Source organism: Pteropus medius, unplaced genomic scaffold (assembly GCF_902729225.1).
Source record: "Pteropus medius unplaced genomic scaffold, Ma_sr-lr_union100, whole genome shotgun sequence".
In the NCBI taxonomy this organism is placed as follows: Eukaryota; Metazoa; Chordata; class Mammalia; order Chiroptera; family Pteropodidae; genus Pteropus; species Pteropus medius.
This window is the reverse complement of record NW_024347788.1, coordinates 9,585,932-9,611,919: the sequence shown is the minus strand read 5'-3', so window position 1 is coordinate 9,611,919 and position 25,988 is coordinate 9,585,932. Positions and strand designations below refer to the sequence as shown.

General features: G+C 42.7%; 2 protein-coding genes across 4 annotated transcripts in view; one reads left to right on the top strand and one right to left on the bottom strand.

The window, feature by feature from the left end:
- Positions 1–1,446: 1,446 nt before the first annotated feature.
- Positions 1,447–25,250, bottom strand: GPALPP1 (GPALPP motifs containing 1). 3 transcript variants are annotated; one of them, XM_039877243.1, is made up of 10 exons: positions 24,962–25,100; positions 21,285–21,446; positions 18,687–18,816; positions 17,790–17,888; positions 15,279–15,387; positions 9,491–9,622; positions 8,923–9,087; positions 7,118–7,216; positions 6,081–6,299; positions 1,447–5,462 (listed from the first exon to the last, which is right to left on the bottom strand). In XM_039877243.1, exons 5-9 carry the CDS (start codon positions 15,351–15,353, stop codon positions 6,081–6,083), a joined length of 690 nt encoding a protein of 229 aa, XP_039733177.1. In that variant the 5' UTR covers positions 15,354–15,387; positions 17,790–17,888; positions 18,687–18,816; positions 21,285–21,446; positions 24,962–25,100; the 3' UTR covers positions 1,447–5,462. The 3 variants fall into 3 exon arrangements, with proteins under 3 accessions (XP_039733177.1, XP_039733178.1, XP_039733176.1); XM_039877244.1 differs by lacking the exons at positions 21,285–21,446; positions 24,962–25,100 and adding an exon at positions 25,107–25,250; XM_039877242.1 differs by lacking the exon at positions 21,285–21,446 and having other exon boundaries at positions 24,962–25,149.
- NUFIP1 (nuclear FMR1 interacting protein 1) overlaps positions 25,225–25,988 on the top strand; it is a 30,872-nt gene continuing 30,108 nt past the window's right edge. Inside the window, exon 1 of the mRNA XM_039877241.1 lies at positions 25,225–25,659. Coding sequence (XP_039733175.1) covers positions 25,260–25,659 — 400 coding nt within the window. The 5' untranslated portion in view covers positions 25,225–25,259. The remainder of the gene's footprint in view (positions 25,660–25,988) is intronic.

Sequence of the window (25,988 nt, the reverse complement as noted above, 5' to 3'; positions counted from 1 at the left end):
TAAAATGATCATGGATCTTTGCTTTTTGACATTTAAAAAATCTATTCCCTTTTTAAGTGGTAAATGCAGAAACTGAGATCTAAGTCAACTCATTAGCTTCTGAAGTTCTTTAAAGTAAACGCCTTAGCTGTCAAAGCCCTCAAAGGACTTCAGTAACATTAACTAATTAATTCCCACAAGGAAAATAGTCATAAGCAGAGACCACCCTTGTGTTGTCTCTGGTACCTCATTGAGCCCCTTGCTTTTTCAATAGTCTGCATTTCCAAGGCGTTTGGCGATCTCGTGGGGCCCCACTCAGGCAGGGACAAGGTCCTTGTACCCTAACTATTCCTTCTAGGGACCTTTCCATTTTAAACGTGGCTTTGAAAAAACCAAAGTCTAAGGAAACTGAATTAGCATTGACAGTAGAATCTCGAGCCCTGTAGCAGCTGCTCGTAAAAATGTTTGAAGAATGAAAACTTTTAGGCATCAAGTCACTCAGTAGAAATGACAGTCGACGCTTCATAATCAAGGGTGTTCTGTGCTGGTGACTTGTAGCTATCGACGGGAAATTACTGCGCATTATGACTAGTGAATACAGGAAAGTGGAACATATAACAAGGGAGAGGGGTCTGTTTGTAAAAATGTATATAAGTGCAACGACTCTCCAACCTGAGCGGACCAAGAGTTAAGATAACCGTTAAATTGGAGATTTCCTGACTTTAACCACAAAGATTCCCATCCGGTAAAGCTGGATTTGGGAATCCGCGTTTAAATGAGTTCCCCAGGTGGTTCTGATGGAGATGGTTTGAGGGTTACAAATCCTTAAGGAACAGATCCGCTCGGCTCCCCCGTCCCTAATAAACAGGCCTGCCACGTCCTGGGATTCCGGAGGTTAACTGACATCAACTGAATCCGTCTGGTGCTATTTAGCTCTTAAGAAGAATGTACATACTCCTCGATCACTGTGTCTGAGAGGAGGAACTAAACTATAATTTATAACAAATTCCAAGAAAACAAAAGTGGGGGTACATACAGGTTTCCAGAGCAAGGGCCTACGGCACAAATTCAGACGTGTTTGGAGCATTCTGGAAGGCCGGCAGGGTAGACCTTAGGTCAGCCCTCTGTGACGTTTCTGACTGTCCTCTGGGAGGCCCCTTCCACCCTCCGGGCCTGGGCCGAGTGCCCGGTGTGGGTCTTGGTGGGTACGTAGTGGGGACGGACCCCAAGCACATGGCGTCCACAGCCCGCCCACGCGGGGCGGCTCGGCCAGCGCTCTGGGGCCTGGGCGCATGCGGCCGTGTCGCGCCCTGGGGCCACTCCTTCTTCATTGTTTAGGTTCCAGTTAATAAGACAGCTCTCCCAAGAGACTTCAGCATCCTCACCGCGGGATTCCCACCCGCGGCCACCTGTGGGCCTCGCACCGCCCAGTTTTCTCCGTAGCACCTACTGCCATGTGCGATGATATTTTCCCGTTTTATTGAGACATCGCTGACGTACACCACGGTATAAGTTTAAGGTGAGAACATGACATTTTGACGTGCACATATCGCGAGATGATGACGATGGGTTCAGCGAACGTCCTCCGTGTGACGGGAACTCTCAGGAGTGGCTCTGAATCCCCGTGTGTAGTCGCCAGCGCCGGCCGCCGCCGCCTCGCTGCGCGCTGTCCTGCTGGGTCTTCTCCCAGGGGGCACGAGGCCACCGGGCAGGGATGCCGCCCTCACGCGGGGCTACGAGTGCCAGGTTCGCCTGTGTCCTTAGCACCTGGGACACGCCGGGCATCCACTGAACGTTCACTGACTGAATGAACACACGTCACTTCCCCAAGAAAGGCTTATTCTGGGGAAATGATGTGAAAACGCAAAGGTTCTCGTGCCTGGATCCACAAGTCCAGACTCCCATCTTTCGATGCTTAGCTTCTGCACTGTAAAGTATCTCTTTTGGTCGCTTCCCCAGTCCTGTCCCCCTAGCAGTTAAGTTTCTAATTCTGCCTCATATAATAAAAAATTAGGAAGTAAAAAAAAACGGTTAATTTACTCCCCCGAATTACAGAAAAATACACACTTTCTGAAATAAATTGAGAAGTACGGAAAGGGCAAAAAAGGCTCACCACCAATCCAGAGGATGCCACCAGCTGTCACCCAGTCCGGCCGGATGCAGGATGGGGCTTGGTCATGGCCCAGCGCCAGCCCCTCTGTCCCCCAGGGCCCTTCATGGCACTTCTGCTTTGTCTGCCTCGCATTTCTAAATATATAGTTAAAATCTGTAGTGATGCTGGATAATGAAAACCTGGCAAGGGGGCTGAGCTGAGAGACTTTTTTCTTTTTTCTTTTTCCGCAACGGCCCAGAACAATCTGGTTGGTTAGAATAAGTCTTTCTCGGACATTCTCTTTGCTGATCTTGCCTGCTTCAGATAAGCTAAGAACATTAAAACAAAACGAAACAAATATAAAAGCCCAGAACTTCTCAGATAGAGATGAAACTTTATTTTATACGTAAAAAAATGACAGCTCAGGGAATTCTTCTTTTCTAAAAAGTCTTTTAATTGTCAAGTTCAAAATGAAAAGTCTGCAAGTGCAGTGTATCGCTTTTGAATTCTGCACATGCCACAGTCGCGGTTAATTTTTTAAGCCACAAAAAATATACCTCTCCTGTAATAGAAAATGCATGACCTTTCGTAACTGCACTGAAATCACACGATGGTGTCACAAGTCGAAGTAAAATAAATTAATATTCTGAAATAGAAGATTCGGCTGTGACGTTACATGGGCACTATCTCTAGCCACTTCCCTCCATGTTTACTCTTCCTCTGGGCGTAGAACTCACCAGAGTTACACACCTAAGCTTTCCCCGCCATTACCATGGAAACAGTGAAAAGAGAAGTGAGAAGGGTCCTTGTAAATAGTCTAAAAACCGCCTCCCATCACCACACATTTCTGATGAATAACGTTAACATTATATGCCCTACATAAGAAACAAAAAGTGCCAGAACATTCTGGGATCAAATCATTTACAGAATAACCGTTAATCTCTTCTGGAGCATGTAAGCCTCAATACTTTGTAAATCTTAACTTCACTTCTAAAAAAAACACAGTTAATTCAAAGAACCATTAAATGTTCAAGCGACTAAAAGTCAAGTGGTTGCCACATCCAAATAAGGTTTAACACTCTTAGTAAGATTGTGGCTTTTATGGAGAGCAGGGCTGAATTTACGATGTTTTGCCCAATATCAAAAGGATCTGTCTGATAAAGCAGTCTTCCTACGGATTTAGCGACCATCTCTCCCCTTTTGTTCCCCCTTCTGATTCCCCCACTTACTAAAGCCAGCATTTATTTATCAGTAATGTGGTAAATTTGGAGCGTATAAATCTCTCTCAGATGACGATTTAGAGAAGTGGCCAAGGTCACATGATTTCAGGTGCAATGAATTTAAATGTCGCCTTCAACGGCAAAAAATGTTCAAGTGGCCGCTCCGCTTTCTGAACTTAGAGTCGCTCTTTTACTTTGTTTTTAAGTTTCGAAAGAGGTCACAGTTCTACAAAACTTGGCTAAGAAGTTCGGGACATTAAAAAGTTCTCATTAGAAAAGAACCTCGACTTTCTGCCAGATGAAGAGGAGACCTGATTTACTCGGGTCTTCGCAGCCTGGAAGAGGAGACGGGTGAAAGGGGCACCATTCCATCCATTCCGGTTCCTGTCCTGCCAGTGTTTTTGTACGGGTTTAGTCTCTCCATGGGCAAAAAATCTCTGGTCTGGTCTTACGCTATTAGAACTGGCCTCGGGGTGGCACGAGAAAGCATTATATCCGAGGCTGCAAGGGGATAACTTGCAGAAATATTAAGCAGAAGAAGAGGCTTTTTTCTTTTTCTCCCTTTTGCTAAGTTCATGGACACGGCGAGGGTGAGGGAGGAAAAAGCAAGTCATGCAGAAATATCCTTCTCCTCTTAAGAAAGCAAAGCAAAAATAAGTAGCCAAAGATGACATTGGTATTTTAAAAAATATCAAATTTCCCAAAGATATATGTTAGGGATTTATAGAAGGGTGAAGAGCTAGAAAACATTGCTTCCTTTCACTGGGGAAAAAATTATAACAAAATTAAATGAAAGCAATGGATGTGCTTGCGTAAAGTTTTGTGTTCAAAAAGTATCACTCACTGAAAATGACATCTTTAGTCAAAAGGTAGCACCGTGCAATTCTGCTTAGACAAGAGCCTTTTCATGAATTTCTTAGGAGAATAATTCATCTTTTTAATAGCAACGCTCCTTGAGTAGGCTGCTGTTTACACCTGTTATGGAAAATATCATTGTACTGCTATGACTAGAAGGAGAAAAATTTGTATCACTATTTGAACAGTTTATACGATTTTTCATAAAACTTAAATGAACCGGGAATCAGAAACTTTTCCCATTAAAACCTTGGGCATCATCAAAACTAGAACACAGAACTAGCAGACGATTAGTATTAATCTGCGAGAAAATAAAACTACCAGATTTTGATTTTAGGCTTTAACTATTTAGAACTTTCTATTTAACATCTGAAGAGGCAGTACTTACATGATTTCAAACTTATAATGATCTTATTAGGATGGTTATGATTACAGTTTCATTTTTTCAAAAACGGTTATTCGTGATTGATATAAAAGATCTGTCCCCAATAAATTAGCTAGTATCTGTTGATATAAATCGGTAGAGTAAGACCAGGGTAAAGCAAGTTTAAAGACTCAGAGAGCTTTGGTTGAGGTCACGGAGCCGAGTCTTAGACGTCACACTGCTGACAGCTTCACGGCACCTCTTGTCCCCCGCAGATGGCCTCCCTTAGAAACACATAGTAAAGTTGAAAACCACGAAACAGTTTCCCCTCAGCACATGAGATAACACAGAGATCCCTCTTTCTGACAAAAAACAAAACAAAAAACCCAAACAACAAATAAAATGCCCCGAATGCCTAAACAAGCAAACTGTTAATAAAAAATGTCAATGCCTCCATGCCTTCGATTTTCAAGTAAATGCGTATTCACTGGCTGGAGTTTAAAGGGAATACCCAGAAATTTCAAATTCATGGGTTAACTGCTGAGACCCGACACACGTACTCCATAGCAGGTTAGCAATATCTGAGGTCCGGGCTGTGGTTGACATTCAGCGGACCATCCTGACCAGATCTGAGATGGTGTTTGTGAGACACCACAAAAATAAGGGTGTGGGTATGGGGGGTGGGGAGGGTGGGAAATCCTCAAAATAATTATTTGAAGAAAAGCCCACACTTTCCCAGAAGCCAAAGATACATAAATTTCTATTCTACACAAAAAACACTGATTTTCTGTTTCCACGTGACTTTAAAGGACACACAGAACAAGGTAAGTCTGTATGGTCTTTGAGACTAAAGTAATCTCTAATCTGAAGAAACTCAAAACAAAGGAATAGAGGTAGACAGACAGGTGAAAGGGCATTCTTCGGCTTTTCTTCACTGCGCAGGGAAATCCTCCTAAGTAAGAATAAGAACAGCCAGTGAGTTGGAAGACGATTCCAACTTTGTGATTTCCCTAAAGCCACATTTTAATATTGATGTAACTTTCGTACAATTAAAAAATCATAAAGCTTTTAAGAAGCTGCCTTAGTTTTTATGTAATTCCTTAATCACCATTATGAATCCTTGTCAGTTTGGGCAATAAATGAATGATGTAATGGTTCTGAACCTGAATTACAGGGAGTCTTTCAAAGCAATGACCGTTTTCTAATTGTGATCTTGCTTAACACAAAGACTACCAGCAAACGCCCCTCCTTCATCCTTTAATAAAGCATGTTACTCGACTTTTAAATCACACTTTCCTTGACCATTTCTCAAAAACTGAACTTTTATTTTAGCATTTTTAACAGCAATGCCTTGTTAGGTTGAGGACAAGTCTATTTTCTTGTAAACCCTTTTTTTAGCCTACAGAGGCTGAATTTTCAAAAATCACCGATTACTTATAAAAAGATTTACAGGTTTATAATCTACTTTATTATAAAAGGAAATAGAGTTTTGCACGTTATAGAAAAAATTTATTTTTAGAAAAGTTCAAATTTATCAGTATGAAATTATACCTCACTGAAATATACTTACTTATAAAAACATACTGCCTTTGCCATGTGAAAATCTGCTGTTTAGTTCTCTAGATTTCTTTATGAGGGCCTTTTTCTGAGCTTCATCAAACCGATTAACTTTGAGGTCCTTATCACGGTCAAATGGTGTTCTTTCCTGGGGCTTATTTTTCTCATCGGCAGCCTTATTCTTTAATTTTTTGTGATGAATGTCCATAAGAGATTCTGATCTTTTTGATTCCTAAGGAAAGCAAAAGAGTAAAATAAAAATCTTAGCTTGTATAGCTGACTGACAGAATATGATAATGAAACAAAACAGTTAAATATTAAGGGTGAACATTAAGGTGGGCTATTTACAAACCCCAATAGGCTTTTCCAAATCCAAGACAACATCGACGAAGAAAACATATATCAAGGCTAATTCAATTCAACCAAAACGAATCCTCTACTAACTACATGCTACACACCCAGACAAGAGCAAGACAGAGAAGAAACAAATGTCTAATGGACCACAATGAAAAGCACATCGCACGACGCATCAAAATCAGCACAAACCAAGAGCATGCGTGAGACAGCAGAACAAAATGATGACGTGCCCAATGAACACTGACTATTTGGTTTATAGATTTGGATCGAACCCTATTTTAAAAACGTTTTTTCTCCCATATTTAAATCTTTACATCACACTCCAGATCTGCTTGTAATTTCAAAATGTATGAACTGAGGTTCTGTAGGAGTTAGTAAGGTTCTTACTTTCTGATCAGATCTACTGATCTCTAGGAATTAGATTCCTGACATATGACTTAAGTAAAAAAACAAAAATAAAAACAAAAACAAACTGAAAACATTACATGAGGTGCATTAAAAAGCCCTCAAAAAGATTTTATATAAACATATGTACAAGACAGAGTTGAATATTTTTCAGGACAAATGTATAGAAAAAGACTGAGAGAAAGAGTAGACATGTGAAAGAAACAAACAAACAAAAAACAAAAGAAAAATGAAGAGCATTAAAAGACAGGAAAAAAAAAAGGTCATGTATTTTCTTCTCTGACTTACGTTGTATGAAGATACCTGCTCGGCCAATCTCTTTTCCCTTCCTGACAATATATGTTCTTCATCCTTCTTACTGAATGACTTCCTTGCTTCTTGTGTCTCCTGAGGAATGAATACAGATGACATATTACAGAACTACATAATTAAAAGAAGAAAAAAAAGAAAAACTATTATTTTTACTCAAATTGAGTAATTAGAGACTAAACTAAGCCAGGCTTATTGAATCTCTTCTCACTACAAAGAACTGAAAATGTTAATGTACTTGCTGAGAGATCTGTTAGTGTTTCAACATTTTCCTGCAAAAAAGAAAGAAAAAAAAAACACCTCCAACTCTATCCAACCGATAGAAGAATCACCTGTATCACCTATGGCTCGAACTCAGAGATGAGTCTGACAATAATGAAATGTAGAAGAGAAAATAAGGCTTAAAAAAGAAATTCTGTATTACGTTCTCAAAACTTGGAAAATCACTCTTGAGGGAACAAATTAAGACAAAGAAATAAAATGTGTAGAGATTGGAAAAGAAGAAATAAAACTATCATGATTCACAGATGACACAACTGGCTATGTAGAAAACTGCAAGGAATCAACAAAAAACTAGAACTAGTTATCAGGGGACTGAGTAAGTGTGCAGCTGCTTAAGTCAGAACTGAGAAAGCTATAATCATAAGGCGCCAATTAGTCAAGTATTTAAGATTTGAATGAGAATACATACGGAAATTAAAACCTTTGGATGGAGTAAATTTAAGAAACAGTGCTGGGGACATTGGTTCAGTTTAATTTACAATGGAATATTTCACAATAAACAGAAAAGAGTCAAGAAAAGAAAATCTAAAAAAATGTATTTTATGCAAACTTCTTTGGGTATTTTGTACATTAATGTATTCATGAAAGTGCTTCTTTTTTATTGAGATATAACTGACATAACATTATATTAGTTTCAGGTATACGATGTAATGATTCGGTATTTGTGTATATTGTAAAATGATCACCACAATAAGTCTAGCTAACATCTGTCACCATACGTAATTACGTATTTTCTTCCCCTTGTGATGAGAACTTTCAGGATCTAGTATCCTAGCTACTTTCAAATATGCAATATAGTATCATTCACTACTGTTGCCATGATGTACATCCCTAGAACTTAATCAGTTAATAACTGGAGATTTGTACCTTTTGACGCCCTTCACCCATTCTGCCCACCCCCCCGCACACGCCTCAGGCAACCGCCAATCTGCTCCCTACATCCATGAGCTGGCTGTTCTGAGATTAGATTCCGCATACCAGTGAGCTCATACTCTATTAGCGCTGTGCATGACAGTGCCCCTTGCCTGTCCTAACAGTAACAGGAAGCTTAGTACACCTGAGAGTCTCTATGTATCATTTAACCATCTAGGGTAATCTGTGGCTTTTTTTTTTCCTCCAAGATATTTTAAAAGATACACTGCCCTGGAGATAGTGTGATGCTGTGTAAGGACCAGGAGCTAGAAAGGTCTAGAAAGGAATCACTATTCGTCATTTATGGGTACTGTAAGTGCGGAACAATTGACCTCATACGCGTGAGTTTCTCCTGTAAACTGAGGTCAATAAACTCACGTCTCGGGGTTTCTCGAGGTTTAAGAGAGAGAATTTTTCGGGAAACAGTAAGCAACTGCTGTCGCTTTCCTTCCTCCTCACTTTCTTTCAAGGGGAAATCTGAACTTTCCCTTTGGAACTGTAATTTAAAAAACAGCACCCTTAAATAACATTGCTTCATGTCTTTTCAAAACAGAGCCAACACCGACAGAAACGCACGAATGACCCCTCACCTTAGCTTTCCTTTCCCTGTCCGCCGGGGTATCTGTCCAGACCGAACGATCTCCAGATCTGTCGTCGGCTCTTCTCTTAAAAGTCCTGGGCCCAAGACCAAAGTCCTTCAACTCTGGAGGAAGCTCGGTCATCCACGACTCCCTTGCGATCGGTTTGGATGAATCCTTTCAGGGAAACAAAAATTTTTAACAAAGCAGCCTGGAAAGAGTGTGTATGTGTGTGTAAAGTACTGTGTAAGTGGATATGTTTCTCAATCGAGGATTAAACGTTTAACAACAGACTTTAAAAGAAACAACAGAACAAAATTGATGTTTTTGTCGTCATATGTGTTACAAATACCTTCATCTAATTTATTGTTCTTTTGACTTTTGCATACAAAACTTTTTCAGGAGGCAGATTTGCCAGTCTTTTCCTTCGATAGCTTCTGGGTGACACAGCTCCCAAATTTTCTTTATACGTACAAACATAGATACGTACATACAGACACGTATTTTTTAAAGGTCCATTTTTAAAATTTAGGTTTTCAGTGCAGTAAATTTCTCAGAGTAAAGTATATTTGTAACTTACGTCATCTCCTTTAGTCAGTTTTTCTTTCATTCTCTGGGCCCGTTTTTCAAACTCGGTCGTCACACTGTAGCTCACGGGTCCTTCTGCGGGCATCGGTCCCACGATGTCTTCATCTTCACTGCTATCTGTTTCCTTTTTAAACAAGGCATTATCTTAAATCAAGATCAGAGGTACGGGAGGCGGAAAATGATCCTAAATCACCTAAAATTCAACTGAAATTGACTGCCTAGAGACAATAAAACAAAAAGGCAAACACCGTACTGCAGGCTAATCACTGAGTAACGAGGACCCTTTCTGTGTCTTTGAAGTGCACGGTACAGAGGTGACAAACCCGTGGCATGTGGATTGTCCCACCCCTCCTATGTCCATGGCAGACCTCATTAAATTATTTCAGATCGCTTCTTGATGGCTAAAGATGTGACTTGACGATTCTTCTCAACATGACACTGTAGTAATTATCATCAATTGGTCAGAGAGGATACAAGTTGAAAGCATCTGCTCATGCCAAAGCTCTCTGGCGTAAGACGCACACAGTGAGACACTCCTGAAAGCTGTGTTAGTCTCCAAGGCTCAGTACAGTCCACTGACATAGGAATGCTGTGCTGTACCTCACAAACACTAACCCGAATGAGTTCATTTGGTCCCCAAAATACCCCACTTATCCCAAAGATGTAACAGTACTGTAACAGCTGAATCCAATTTATTCTTAATAAGTCATTGTAATAAAGGGTTTTCATGGAAGACTCTGGGTTAGATGCTATATACAGTAGGGTTTAAAGCAGCCCTTGCCCTCAAAAATAAGACCTGAAGATGAATCATAAAACACGTTTGTCCTCCAGCTCGGACAGGCAGCTTCTTCTCTTACTTTTCTAGGAATTCATCTGTATTGTTTACACCTTCCCCGCTAACCACTCAAAGGCAACTTTCTAGCCGTTGTTTCTTCTCTGAACTCTTACGAAGTGATTACTATTGGTACAAGTAATTACATAATTACGTATTATTCTGTGGCTTACTCTATATCACTCAGACACAGTCTCTCTCAATAACTGCGGACTGTGGTACATGATGCTTAATTCGATCCTTGTAACAAAACCGTGAAATGTCATTATAATTTGTATTCTTTTTCAAGAAAACTAGCTTAATATTTCAAAAGGTTAAACACCCTGTTCAAGGTTATAGAAATAGTGTCTAAGACTCAAGTATTCTAAGATCGAGGCTAGTATTGTTTCTACTTACACCAGAGCAGGCCTTCTATTTTCTTCCTTTCAACTGTTAATGACTTAACTTCAACTGTCTATAGCTTATCTGCACAACAGTAAACCCTTCGATGTCACACACATTATCTTAAGCAGATTTATAACCCCCTAGGAATATAACACTTGGTGACGTAAATGAGATGTAAAAGATATAATGAACTTTTAAAACTATAAGAGACTCGATATCAGCTAGCGGGACAGTACTGAAGTTTAAGATGATGGGATAAGCTAATGGTATTTTTACTTGCACCTACCAGGAGATGATTTTATAAAGGTAAAGTTCAGCATGTCTTGGTATGATGATGCCTGAGATTTTTAGAAATAAAAATCGCTTAGGATGTTGGGAGACAAAGTAATTGGCTGGATGGAGGGAGGGGCAGAATATCAGGTCCAGCACACTGAACAGATAATGAGAAACCGAAGTCATAAACCTAAATCAATCTAGGTATTAAACCACTTTGGTGTCCCGGATGAGGTTTTTTCCCAAATAAAAAGGTGAGTTATTTTATCCAGAAATACAATGGAAATTACTTACCCTACCGGTTTACAGTTTGGGTGGCAGAAGTGACCGAGTTTCAAAGCCTCGATCTACCGCTGTACTAGCCCCGACTTCGGGCTTGTTATTCACCCTTCCTAGGCCTCGTTTTCGCATCTAGATGGGGCCGCAGCAGCTCCGACCAGCAACTGCTCTACTGCTAAGAGGACGCTGCTTCGTTCGTCCTCTCTGGAGCCAAGCTCGTCTCCGGAAACTGGGACCTGCTCTAACTCCGGGGGGAAATCTTGATTTTTCTAAGCCAAACGCTTTGGTCTCATTCCTACTGACCAACAGGTTGGCTTAGGCAGGCGCTTATGATCCCATTTGGCCAAAGAAACGTGGGAAGAGGCCTACAGGACCCAGGAAGGTTTTCTGACCACTAAGCAAGGGGCACAGGACAGGGACCCTTCTCCTTCTGTGTGGACACTGCCATGTGCACGTGGATCTTAGAACTTCAGCAGGCTTCTGGGCAGAATGAAGGGTCAGCGTAAGAGGAATGAACATACTGTGGGTGACAGAGAAGATGGAACATACTGGAGCCCTGGGTGATCTCATTAAGCTGTTGAACTAACGAACCCTGGGATGACCCTACCTCTAGACCTATTATGTATGAAACCATTTTCCTTATTTTGAGAATATAAATTATATGCCAACCGGGAAATTACAGAAACAACTCATTTGCTAAGTAGGTTAAGACGAAGTTCTCTTTTGAGTTGGATTCTGTTACTTGCAGCTAAAAGCATTCTAGCTGACACATCTTTCAGGATCGTTGTTTGGATTAAGTTTACAAGGTTACGCAAAGATAATCAAGTCATACAAATATCAGTTGTTGTGCTCTGCAGTGTCTAGTTTGTGGCAAGTGCTCAACAAACGTTAAACATTAGTGTCACTATGTCGATCCTAATATGGGGGGGTACATGTTGTGAATGAAAAACCAAGAGAAACCTCTCCTTGAGAAAGGAAAATACGAAAACAGAAAAAGGAGTGTCTTCTGAACAAAGTTGAAAGAGAAATTACAAAGCAGAGAGTTCACAACCAAGAGTGCCTTCCACAGGTATCATGTGGTGCCATCTCCCCCGCCCCCCGCTTGTGCTCCAGGAAGCTGGAGAACGTAGGATAGATACCACCTAGGGACTTCCATAAACTACCCATCTGCTGTCTAGGTGAGTTAGGACAAGTTCCAACTTCAAATAAAATTGAATTATGCTACATCTTTAAATATCTTTATTTTCAAAAACGTAGTGCCAAGACGAGTACAACCAACACCCACGCATCCTCACCCAAATTCCTCAACTGATAACATTTACCACGTTTATCTTCCTCCCAGCCCCTGCCCCTCGGTGAGGCAGGCAGTCAGACAACATGCACTTTTTGCGAATCGTTTGAAAATAGGTTACAAACAGCGTGAAAAGGGTCAAGACCGAAGCACACTTTCCAGAGGACAGTGGGCTACGTCTCTAATCCTCCCTCTGCAGACGAGCTAATCCTCCCTCTGCACAGAGCTTCTAGGCTGTGGGTTCCGTTCGGTGGGATCCACTCACCCTCCTCCTCCCCAGGGAGTGGAGCCTGCAGCTCCGGCCCATGCCGGGCCCTCTAGGGATCATGGCTGCTCTCCAAACTGCTGGCCCTCCTGCTAACTCGTGTTTACTATTCTGGCTTTGAATTCTCCCAATGCTATTAGCACCTGTGGATTTCCCTTTCTTTCTTTTAAGTCTGGCTGTGTATTAGCTTTGTTGCTTATTTCCCCCAGCATTCCTCCAGGGAAGGCCTCCTGGACCGTGTGACCTCAGCCTTCCCCGCTGCCGAAGTCCTTCCTGGGGTGATGCATTCCTGTATTCAACAACCTTGTCAGAAAGGATTCCTTACACTGGGCATACATTCTTCAAAGTTACTCTCATGGCATCAGTACTGGCGGCGGTAAGAATGATAATAATAATGAGAGTTATTATAAATGGAATACCTGGTTCTAATTGACCCTTACGACAATTGCACAACCACCTGTGTGCTACTGGTAATGAAACTAAGCTCAGTCAGGATTCGACACGTCAGTGGCTCCTGCCTGCCCCTCCCTTTCTCTCTAACCCTTCTTCTCATCTTCTCCACGCTAACCATACTAGATTTCTTTAACCCTAACTTTCTTCCTCTCCGCATTTTTTGCCTTCAAATAAGTTATCTGTACTCTCTAGAACAATCTGTCCTGCCCTTTTTGCTAAGCTAGCTCCAACTCGTCCATCTTCAGTTTAGACATTTTCTCAGAGAAAAAGACTTTTCCTCGCTTCTTCAGATTAGTTTAGATTTTTCCTGTCACGGCTCCACTACGTTTTTGTCTCATCTCTGAATCACTCATGATATTAGAAAGTATCTGTTTGATGGACGTATTCCCCTCCACGCTGTGAGGTGAGGGCAGGGGCTGAGCCTGACTTACTCACTCGACAAATACTGTCACTGTCCACTGGAGGTAATACGGAAGCCTCTGGGTGGACTCGCATTCTTGTGGGGAGAGTCAATAAAAACGAACGGAAGCAGTAAAATATATGGCATCTTAGGAAGTGGCAAATGCTACGGAAAAACATGGAAGGAGGGAAGGGGACAGGAGTCAAGGGAAGAGCAGTTAGCGATTTTAAGTTAGGAGGTCAGAAAGTACCTCGCCGAGGTGACACTCCAGCAAAAAGCTGAAGGCCTAGGAGGCGAGCCAGGCAGACAACTAGGGAAGACCCTCATGAAGAGATGGAGCAGGTACAAATGCTCAGGGGCAGGAGCCTGGCGTCGCTGAGGAGGTTCAGCAAGGGGCGCAGCGTGGTCACATGGTCACATGAAGTAAGAGAGAACCAGGGTGGTAACAGAGGCCAGCCTGCAGAGGGCCCTGGAGGGCTGTGGCTTCAAGCAGAGAGAGGAGCCACTGATGGTTTCGGGTGTGAGTGACGCGGTCTGACTTCCTTCGCCCAGGCCTCTCCAGCTGCTGTGGGGAGAAGCAGGAGCGGAGGAACAAGGTTGAAGCGTGGAGACCACTAACGTGGTGACGTATGTGCTGCCTTGGACCAGGACGGAAGCAAAAGTGGCTGGGTCCTGGATGTCTTCTGGAGTTAGGAACAACAGAGCTTGTTGACGGATTCATTTCTGTGACTATATGCCTGACACTCTGGAGGTGCTTTATAAATACTGCTGAAAGAATGCATTAATGACTCTGAATGCACGACCTGCATTAACCACTGCATTATGTGTCCTTTAATAACAGCTGTGGAAGTCTCAGCGGCGACACAGACACAGGAAGCTATGCGGAATAACAGAATGAACAGGTGCTTTGAAGTCTTAAGAACTGGGTTTAAGCCTTGGCTTTCATAAGTATGAACTGCGATCCTGGGTAAGCTACCCCATCTCCTTGGGTTTTAGCATCTGTAAGATGTTAAGTAGATCACACGTACTTCATAAGGCCATGGAGGAGGTAAAGATGATATCCACATATGAGGAAAATGCATTACCAATGATAAAGCACTGTATAAATCTCAGCTACTGCTGAAGACCTGGCCTCTACCAAGAAAACAGCCTTCACACTTGACTCCAAAATCATTCAATCTATCTTTTCATAAAATTACTTATCTACTAGTGCCTTTGTTATATACAGTACCAGAGACAGGCAAGAGAGCGTTAATTTCAACATAAAGATCATTATTAAACAATTCCTCAGGTTTTTCTGTTATGGGTCAGATCACATAGGTTTCTCAAACTTTTCATCATGTTCTATTTTCTAGCATTTTTAAGCTTCCTTTCAAGGATCAGAAGCGTGAGTAGGTGATACTCCACCAACAATACATGTTATTTTTCTAACAGCATCTCGGTTCTATGACAAGCCTTTGATTTCATCTATCTGTGCTACAATCCCAAATTCATCTGAATGTGACTATGCCTGACATAACATCCGAGTCAAATGACTGCGGTCATTACTATGTAAAGTCTTGAGTTTGTTACATCTTATCCTTTGCTCAAAAAATTTCCAAACCTCAGAGCTGAGACACGATGATACTTGTTGTCCTGGACCATCTCTGCCTTTGTCACTTTTCTGTGTAGATTTCATAAAACCAGGTGGTAATGCAGGACCTATGATAGGCCTGTAAAATAAAACGTACCAATATTGTTTTCTCTGACTTTTAAAAGCAGTTTTCAAAGTTCACAAAAATAATAAAAAGCCAGACAATGACAAACCTTGAAAATGAGCGTTTTACTTAACATATTATTTTTATGCTAAAAGCTAGTATTTTCCCACTTAATAGCTTAAAAAAATCTAATTTCTGCATTTTTACTATTTGTTAGTCAATGATTAGACACTAAACCAGTATTTCTCCCACTTCCTAAAAAAACTGTTAAAGAAAACTTATAATTTTTTTTAAAAAAGTTCTCATTATGGACTGAAGCCCATGAAGATGTTTTCCTATTTTGTGCCTTGGCTTTCCATTTTGACATTCACTGTCCACTGAAAATTATAATTACAGCCAGAACTACTCAGTATAAATTGAGTCCTATGGACGTACACGGCACATCCATACAACAGATGCCAGCAATTTATGGTTATATGTGCCACAGTGGTATAAAAATCTAAGCTGTCTTCACTGGTAATCCAGCAATGACACAGAAGTGGACGGGAATGACAACAGTTTATCTGAGGCCCACAGAAAGAGGTGCTGTGCTAATAACCACGTCGCCGCGTGTGCCTTTCCATGTTAAGGAACTAAAATGACCCTGCCCGGTATAAGTCACTCCACTTTCCAGGTGGGCGAAATAATGCTCAAGGACAACACATTAAAACGGTAGAGTTGGAGCCGGAAGCCTGGTCTACTCGATGAAAAGTTCACTTGCTTTCAAGCTGTCTTACTCCGCGTTCTAAGGGAACCGCTGTCAGTCAAAAGGCAGAACGGCCTAAATCTGGGTCTTAAAGAGAGAAAGGCTTACTTGCGTAGAGGAAAAATAAGATATCGTCTCTCTCTGTCATACTTTTAAGTTTCTTCATCCTTTCTCTCGTACCAGTGTTTTGTCCCGAGATGGCACTGTGCCAATAGTACCAGCCGAGATGACAGTGCAGCGCTAAGATGAATTTTCCCGATTGCACTGTGTTCAGTTAGAGCCTCAGAGACAGGCTCCCCGGCAGAGGAAAACGGCACTGAGCGTCGGAGGTCTGGGTTCTGACCCGAGACACTTTGTGACCCCCTGGTCTTGGTTCATAAAACTTCTCGGAGCCAAAACAGTTTTGTATACGAAAAACAGGGAAGTCTGGCATTGTTAGAAAGATCAAATTAGCTATCCTTTATAACTTATAAGGAAGTACTGCCTCGTTTCTTTCTGAAGACAATTTTTAGCAGACCTACAAATGCAATTACAGCTCAATTAATTCTCTGGCTTCAGGGAATCTGTGAGGACAAAATTACTGGTACATAAAAATCTTAAAATACAGTAAAGGAACACAGCCATGGCACGTTATGGCTGTTTAAAAGGGTTCTGCTGATTCTATCTGCTACACCTGTTTATTTCACACATACATTTTATCATTGACAAAGAAGAATTCTCAAAAAAGAAACTGCTTTACGTCTCAAAATTTGTTTTCTTGAAAGGAATATTATATCCTCGGCAAATTTTCTATAAAGGGCCAGAGAGGAAATTTTAGGCTTCGAGGCCACATTTGGATCTGTTGTTGCATGTCTGTTTTTTAAATAAACCTTTAAATATCATTCTTAGCTTGGGGGCCATACTAAAACAGACAGCGGATTGTCTATCCTTGTTATTTCTGAAAATTAGGGTAAACTCTGACTATAAAATGCACAACAGCCTGTTTTACTTGTTCTTACATATTAATATATAGTATTATGAATTATAAACAATTGGGTGTGCAATTTCATATTCAACTTTTAAAAAGTTTACAATTCCAAAAAGAAGACAGGAATCAATATTTACTATATGCTTACTCTGTGCCAGGCACCATAAATACGAGTACAGATATGAAATTTCAATCATCACAATTCTGTAAGGTACATGTTGTCATCCTTTTTAATAGATGACAAATTTGAGGTTCAGAGTAGTTCATCAAATTGTCTAATGTGAGACATATGGATTTGTTTCTTCTATCAATAAATAATTAAGAAAAAGTCTGAATTAGACCTCAAATACCAGGATTGCAGGCCCCAGGTTCATCATTTACTATGTGTGCATCCTTATCTGTTTAAACAAAGGGAAAAGGATAATATTCTACCACAAACACTTTTGTGAGTACTGAATAGGAGATGTAGTTTTTAAATAAACTATGGAGATGTCATAAACATGTCAATTATTTTAATAGGAATTTTTATTATAATTATTTTTATTTCGATGATATTTAAAAGTATTTAAATAATTATTTTATTATATGGATTTCAAATGCTTTATAAACATAAGTTAAAAAACAATTGCAGACAACTCTTTAATGAATTAACAGATACTAGTTGAAATATTTAGAAGACTGGCCTGAAATATTATACATTGTCACCTTGGAGGAGAATCATCCTGCTTCTTAAATCCAGGAGGAAGGGCTGGTCCAAAGAACCCTTCATCATCATCATCGTCGTCTTGATTTCTCCTCTGTTTTCTGAAAACACAGTAGTGTAACTTTATGCACATGTCAAAAATTTTTTCACAAATTATAATTTTTAACAATTAATTTTAATTTGTAACTTCAACTAGTTACATAAATACTGAAACAATGAATTAATGTTGCCAAATAAAAAATGAACACCACACTAAGACTTCTACTTATCTTTTCTGGAAATTTACTTTTGGCCTAAAATAGTTAGATTAGTTACTTCTCTACAGCAGTAATAAAGCAATTTTTACATATTCTGTGGCGTTAGAGATTCCACCCAATGAAGTTTCAATTAATAGTCTACTTGCTAGATGTTTCTGAGCAAAATTTACGACTTTGGCTTTTAATCTCATTTCAGGAAGGGTTTTATGTTGCTATTTCTGTCTCATAATCTTTAAAATGAATCAGAAAAAACCTGCTACTCAATAATGCACAAAGATTCAACGTTTTATTTACATGGACCTGTGGTAAGGCTAGGTTAGAGGGAAATCATTCATTAAACTTAAAAAACATACACCGCACATACAATTTCTAAAAATAAATTTTATGGTTTATTTAGAATATTTAATTGCTTTAATAATATCTTAAGGAAAAGCTCTAAGAATTTCATCAAAATTCTGCATAGGTCCACAGCTACGTACCACTAGAATAAATTCTTTGTAAAAGAATTTTACATAAGGAAATGCCGTATGAAATTATTTCTTCCTGAGCTGTACAAACGCAGATGTGATGTCCCTTACTATCTAGCTGTTCCAGCCAATGTGTACTCGATTTGAAGCCTGGTTTATCATCTAAGTGACTGACCTTGCAGTTGGGCCAGTGTCATTGTCTTCAGATTCTTGATCTCGTTCTTCACACAGAGAACTGCTCTCGTCACTGTCTGGTGATTCTGAACTACTGCTTTTATAATTCGGGGGTAGAGCTGGCCCTGCAACTAAAGAAAATGCTCGTGTACGTCATAACTAGCCACACGGTCTCCACAGACCCCCTTGTTGACACTTCACACTCTCTTCTCTGTAATTCACAGCGCTGGCTGGCTGTCGTGTATTATGGAGTTTCATTTCATCTGGTCCTGTTCTGTGTACAGTGGTTTTGTCTTTCCAACTTCAAGAAGTTAGAAACTATGTCTTGCACAGTATACTGGGAGATTCACAAAAGCTTTAATACCCAAACTTATAAATAAAACCAGAGCATGTAATTTCCCTGACATCTTGCAATTTTTGCATTGGCTGCAACTTTAGCTGGTCCAACTGCCAAAACAGTTTCATGACGTATTCTTCTTACGAACAACATACGGTAGGTGATATTTACATAATGGAGCTAACCAAACAACAAATTTGCTATTCCATATTCTAACGTATCAAAACCCAAAACTATCCATTCTAGTTTCTAGCTAAGAATCATCACTTCTGGGCTCACTCAACAGAGAGACTTGCTCTCACTTTATGTCTCAGCAAAATTATAATTACGTGATGTCACTGCATGACAACATGACACAGACACAATTGTCTAAGTTGATCCTGTGCAGTGATGCTAAAATTCTACTTCCATAGTTCTCAAGCTTGGATGTATATTAGAATCGCCAAAATATATATATTAAAAAAAAAAAAAGAGTCCTGGGCCATTTCCTCAACGATCTGACCCATCTGGCTGGGGGAACTCAGCAGGGCACAGTAGAGCCTAGAAATATGATTTTCCAAAGAGATTCTGAGGTATGCTATTCATTTATCATTGATATTAACAAAAACTAAATATAATAAAAAAAATTACGTCTGGAGTTCTGATGTGATTAACACGCGTTGACATATTTAATTCTGACAACCGTATTGCAGAAGGATTATTATTTCCATCTTACAGATGAGAAAACTGAGGTACAGAAAGTAAGCTGCTCAACTTCACATAACTAAACGGTGGGGCTGCGATACAAACAAGGGAGTCTGATTTCAGAGCTTACATATCTACAACATTCAACAAAGAGTCAACAGCCATCCGCCCATCCGACAAATACTTTTTGAGTACACATTTCTATAGAAACAACGTAAAAAAGAATTGAAAAGGTGACTGAATATGTGGGAGGGTAATGTTAAAGACAGCAGTCAGGGAAGGCCTCTCTGAGGAGAAAACATTTGTATGGAGACTTCAACGATGAGATGACAGTGGCCATGCAACTGTCTGAGGGGAGAAAATTCTAGAAGGAGGAACAACTAGCGCAAAAGTGTCATGGAGAAAACAAGCTGGATGCTTGAGAAAGAAAAAGGCCCGTGTGGCGACAGCAGAGGAAGCAAACGACGAGACGAAGCTGGGTGGCATAAGGCGTCAGACTACGCTCTGGAGCCGGATTCTCTGGGCGTGAATTTCAGCCACTTATCAGCTGTGTGACATGGATGTTATTTAACCTTCCTGTGTTATAATCGTGATCATAAAATGAGGTTAAAAATCATTCCAACCTCGTCGGGCTGTTGTGAAGATTACATCAGTTAACACAGTCAAGGCACCTAGCACAGCACCTGGCATACAGCAAGCACTCAATAAATGCTGGTACAGGCTACGGCAAGGAGTTTGGATTTTAAGTACACCAGGCAGTCACTGAGAGGTTTTAAGTCCGGAGAGACGCAACTTAAATGACCTTAAAAAACCCCAAGTGTCTGCTTGTGGACAACAGACAGGGGATCGGGAGTAGGGGATGAGTCACGAAGCTGACAAAAAATGGTCTGATTGACAACACACTCGGAAGGAAGGGCAAAGAAGACTTGCTGATGATTTGGATGTGAGAAGTGAGGGCAAAAAAAGGAACGCAGGAGGAGTCTCCCACAAATGTGGCCAAGGCCAGGTGGGAAGGAGGTTTAGGGGGGACTTGAGAGCCTTTTCGCATCTTAAGTTCAACACGCCCACTGAAAATCCCAGTGGTACTGGAGCACGCCGGGGCAAAGCTCAGGGGAGAAGTCAGGGCCAGTTTGGGGACTATGATCTAGTCTAAAAGTTTTTCCTACACCCCCTTGGAGTGTGACTGGAGAACAAGTGCTCGATACACAAAAAACTGACTTAAAAATTCAAACTTTTACCTTAAAAAATTTGCTGCAAAAGGAATCTACAGAGTGGAGCTGGTGCCTGAAATTCCAGGCCTCGGACACGGTCCCTTTCCTCAGGGAACTCACGGTTCCATGGGGAAAATCGGCCAACTGGAAATCACAATCCGGCATGGAGAGAGCGAAGTGCACTGGCACCCCTCAGCGCTGTCTGCCACTAGCAGGACCAGCGGCAGTGGCATCCGGAGCTGGCTACGAATGCTGAAGCCCGGGCCTCACCTGGGCCTCACCCGGGCCTCACTCAAGCCTCTGAATCAAAGCCCGCATTTTAACAAGCTCTCCAGGTGATTTGGGTGCACGTTCAAATCTGAGGTACCTTGCTACGGAAGATAGAAATGGGGCGACCAAATGTGCTGATTTGCCTGGGACTAAAGGGCTTCCCGGGGTGTGGAGTTTTTAGTGCTAAAACTGAGACAGTCCAGCCCTGTGAGGTTCACTCCTTGTCTCTCGATTTGCAGGATGTGTGTACATTAAAATCCTGAAAGGAGAGAGAACAGAAGGAGGGGGCCTATGTGAGACATGGAAGGATTTTAGAAAAATTCCATATCCCTTCTCGAAGATTCTGATATGGATGCTGATTGGGAATCACTACATAAGGATGCTGGATAAGTACTGACTTCATACAAGAACAGTATTTCCTTGCTTCTAAATCGAATGGAACGTTTCAGCCTTTATCTTACCTGATTCCTTAACCACATCTGACTACTGCTTACTCCCCGAACACTTTCTCTTCCTTTGGCTTCTGAGACACTACGCTCCCTTGTTTTTGTCCCATCTTTGGGCGACTCATCTCCTTAACCAGTTCATCTTCTACTAAACCTTTAACTGTTAAAGATTCTCAAAGCTCAGTCCTGGGCCCCTTTCTTTTTTAACCCTATTATCTTCCTAAGCGATTACGTATACACCCCTGGCTTTACTTATCACCTATAGATAACCATACTTCGATGTCCAGCCCAGCACTCTTATTAAGCGCACATCTATCTACCTGCCTTCCTGCATTATCTCTGGACGACGTCACCCAAGCATGTCACACTAAGTATGTCCATAACTCTACCCATTACTTTTACCCCAATCTAACCGTCCTCCAGCTGTTTCAATAACGCTGTCACCGTCCACCCGGCTGTTTCCCCAGAAACATGGAAGTCAACACGGACACCCCTCTCTCCCTCCACATCCTTTCCCGACATCCACGCACCACCACGCACCGCTGACCGCACCACGCACATGCTCCAGTCTTCCGAGTCTCCCCGAGACTCGGGGGTCCCCGGCCTCAGGACGGCTCCCAATGCCTCTTAGCCTCCTGGCACCCATGGCCTTTATTTAGTTCCTCCGATACTGTATAGGAACAACTTAGATAACCAATAGGATACCGAGGAAATGATGGTGCATGACTTTAGCGGTGAGGTCACAGAAGACACGGTGGCTTCCACTTTCTACTTTCTTGGATTGCTCGCTCTGGGGGCATCCAGCTGCCGCGCTAGGAGGGCACTCAAGGATCCCCCGCCCCCCACACACACTCAGAGGCCTACGCAGGAAGAATCAAGGCCTCCTGCCAGCGGTGGCGCTAACTTGCCAGGCGTGTGAGTGAGCCACCCGGAAAAAGTTCCTGCAGTCGCAGTGAAACCCTTAGATGACTGCGGCCCAGGATGGCGCTTTGTCTATAACCTCGTGAGAGACCTGTAGCTGGAGCCACCAGCTCACCTGCTCCCAGATGCCTGACTCAGAGACTGTGTGAGAAATGTGTGTCGAGTAAAGCTGCCAAGGTCTGGGGTAATCTGTCGCACCAACAGATAATGACTACACCCACCTCCGCCGTCGCCACCTTGGTCTAGGTTACCGTCAACTTTCGTTACTGCAACTCCTGCTCACCGAACTCCCTGCATCGACTACAGTCCTTTCTCCAACCCGTCGCCAGTATATTCTCCACAGGTCGATCAAAGAAGTCTTCTGATCATGCAAATCTAATGTCAGACCTTTTTTCAAGGCTCTTAACATTGCTTTATACACAGAAAAATACATGCTGTATGGTTCCATTTATGAAAGTATAAAACCAGGCTCAAATGATCAACACTGTTAGATATCGTGAAAGCAGTTACTCTTGGAGGGACTGGTGACTAGATGGGGGTGTGCAGGAGCACGCTGCTGTGTGCCGCTCTGAAAATCCACCACGTCCTTAACCTTGTCGTTGAGGTCCCGTGTATTTGCCTTCCTGCTGGAATGTGGGCCTTCAGGCAGCGGTACTATCTCACGTGCCCTCCTGCTTTCTGTTTGTTACGGATCTTCTCTGTTCCTGGACCCCACCATGTTCCGCCTCACCCCGAAGTCTACATATAAGTCGTTCCCTCAGTCTCAGAGCTCCCTCTCACCCCTTAGGCTCAATAACTGTATTCACCTTTCAGAGCTCGGTTTGAAACTCACTTTTGAGACATTCAGGTATTGTGAGCCTCCCGATGCGATGACATATGAAGGCCACAGCTTTCGAAAATACTATATTTTCTTCTTAACCAAAATATTCTTAAAGTTATTTACCCTTTTTTTGTTGGCTTAGGGTCACTGTTTGGCCTATCGTGTGCATCTTTAGAAAATATATAAAAGTATGTGATGTAATTAAATAGAAAAAAAAACTGTGGGTAAAGAGGAGGGAGTGACAATGCTTGGGAGAGTCCGGAAGGCTTCACTGAGGTGACATTTAAGTTTGGCCTTTAAGGATGGAGTAGGAGTTTGTCACATATGGCAAGAAGTGCAGAGTGAAGCCAGAAGGAGCTTAGAGAATCGATAAACTGCACAGAAACTTGGAAAATCTGAGCACTGGGCTGTGTGTATCTGATACAGTGACAGACTAGAGAGGCTAAGATGGCAGGTCGGGGGCTAGGGAGCAAAGCATCTTCTCCCAGAGCCAGGGGCGCTGGACGTGGAAAGGTGGTATGACGCAGAGGGTAAAAGGGCCGGCTTTGTTCTAATTTGGGCTCTACCACTTACTAGGTGTATGATCTGGGCCACAGCCCGGACCTCAGTGTCCCTCACTGTCACATGGAAATGTGAACCAAAAAGGGGCTATGTAATATACCTGACAAGCTCAGGGAGGGTCACATGGCAGGCCTGACAAGCTTAGTGACCAAAAGTAGCCACACAGGATGGTGTGATCACAAATTCCTAACCCGGCAGGTCATAGTGGGTAGCCACATCCCAAGCCTACAGCTTCCTTAGCAAAGGCCAATCTTTACCTTAAGTGAGTCCTGTTCATTGTTCTCATGCATCTAGGATAACACACCTTTGAACAGAGCAATTTTCTTTACTAGACCCCTCAAAGGCCCAACCGCAGGCACCAGAGCACAAGACCACAGACCTCTCATTGTTACCTTGTTCCCCACATACCATCTCTGTACTGTAAATGTTAACTAACCATCCTGTATCCAATGTAACAGAAGTATGTATTTCTTCATTTTGTTTTTACTCTCTCCTAGAGATTGCCCCGCTTTGCCTTCTCCCGCCTCTCTAATTTAAGAGAATTTCATGTACCTTCCTTAGGTTTTCTCCTGCAACTCTAAACACAAAAGGAACTGCAAAACTGCCATTCTCCAGAACATTTTCTCAATTCGCTGAGATCTCGCTTCTGGGCATGTGAAAATTTGGCTCAACTAAACCCTTGTAAAACTTTTGTATAGATTTGGACCTTCTGTCGGGGACAGCAATCACAACCTCTATCTTATACAGTTGCCAGGAGGATTAAACGAGTGAATGCGTAGCGACAGTTTGGCACAGCGTCCAGGCCACTTAGCGCTAAATAGGAACACCTCATCATTATAACGATTGTCAGGCTAAGACTCGCTTCTGAGGCCTTCTCCCCACTGCTACGGCTTGGGAAGGAAGGTCAGCTTGCGTTGCCTGCGCCCACTCCCCACTCCTCCGTCCTCCCAGGCCTTAGAGAGCGAGGCCGGGCAGGAGAAGGGCGGCCGGGGAGGCCTGGCAAGCAGGGGACGCGCGGCAGCTTACCGGGGCTGGGGTCCCGCTCCTTGTCGTCCGCTGTCCCCAGGGCTTTGAAGCCCGGCGGCAGTGCCGGCCCGATTAGATCCCTCGCCATGCGCGGGGGCGATCGCTGGTCACGCACACAAACCTACCACCGCCGAGTCAAACCTACCTCCAAGGCAGCCAGCGATCCGTCGCAAACGCAGAAAGATTTTCCGGCGCCGACCAATGACGTGTCGGCCTGTGGTTGGCTGAGCCGCGTAACGGAAGTGACGCGTAAGGCCGGTTCCCACGCGCACGCTGCGTTCTCTTCCGGGCGGGTGGCATGGCAGAGCCGGCTAGCGATTTCGTGACGCCCACCCGCTGGTTTTCGGCCCCCGAGCCGACCCCCAGGTTGGGGCTTCCGAGCGACACTGCCCCGCTGCCGGGCAATTGGATGCTCTGGGCGATGTTGCCGCCGCCACCACCGCCTTCGTCGTTGCCTCCCGCCGCAGGGTCAGCGCCTTCCTCCGAGGCGCAGCCCCCCAAGGAGACCCAGGCGCCTCCCGGCTTCGACGCCCAGATTCTTCCCGGAGCTCAGCCCCACTTCGACATCCAGTCCCGCCTCGATTCTCAGCCTCAAATCAACGGCCAGCCTTCCTGGAATTTCCAGGCTTCGACATCGTGGTACTGGAGACAGTCTCCTGGCAGATTTCCTCTGCATCAGAAGTCCCACAACCCTGCGGGTAGGTTGTCACTCCTCTCCGCGCCCCCCTTTTTCTTCTTTCCTTCTTCCGTCTTCTTTTTCTCTCCTTTCTCTCTCTCTGCACTTGGGATTCTGCCCTGCACTCTTGGAGTCCGCTCGTTCCTGTCTCACGGTTTGTCCGACAAGAATGTTTTTCTCCTCTGTTCATTCAATTTAGCATGAATTCCAACCACGTGTCAGGAACTGGGAATATAGTAGTGAGCCAAACATACGAAAATCCCGATCGTTATGGAGCTTATCCTATGGTGCGGGAAGACAGACGATAAACAAATGAAGCAGTGTGTATTGGAAGGCAGTGAGTGCTGTGGA

Coding starts and splice junctions, on each gene's coding strand:
- GPALPP1 (XM_039877242.1), bottom strand. CDS start 25,049: ATGGCGAGGGATCTAATCGGGCCGGCACTGCCGCCGGGCTTCAAAGCC. Junction 18,817..24,961: donor GGAGCGGGACCCCAGCCCCG/GTAAGCTGCCGC, acceptor CATTTTCTTTAG/TTGCAGGGCCAGCTCTACCC. Junction 6,300..7,117: donor AGCAGGTATCTTCATACAAC/GTAAGTCAGAGA, acceptor TGCTTTCCTTAG/GAATCAAAAAGATCAGAATC.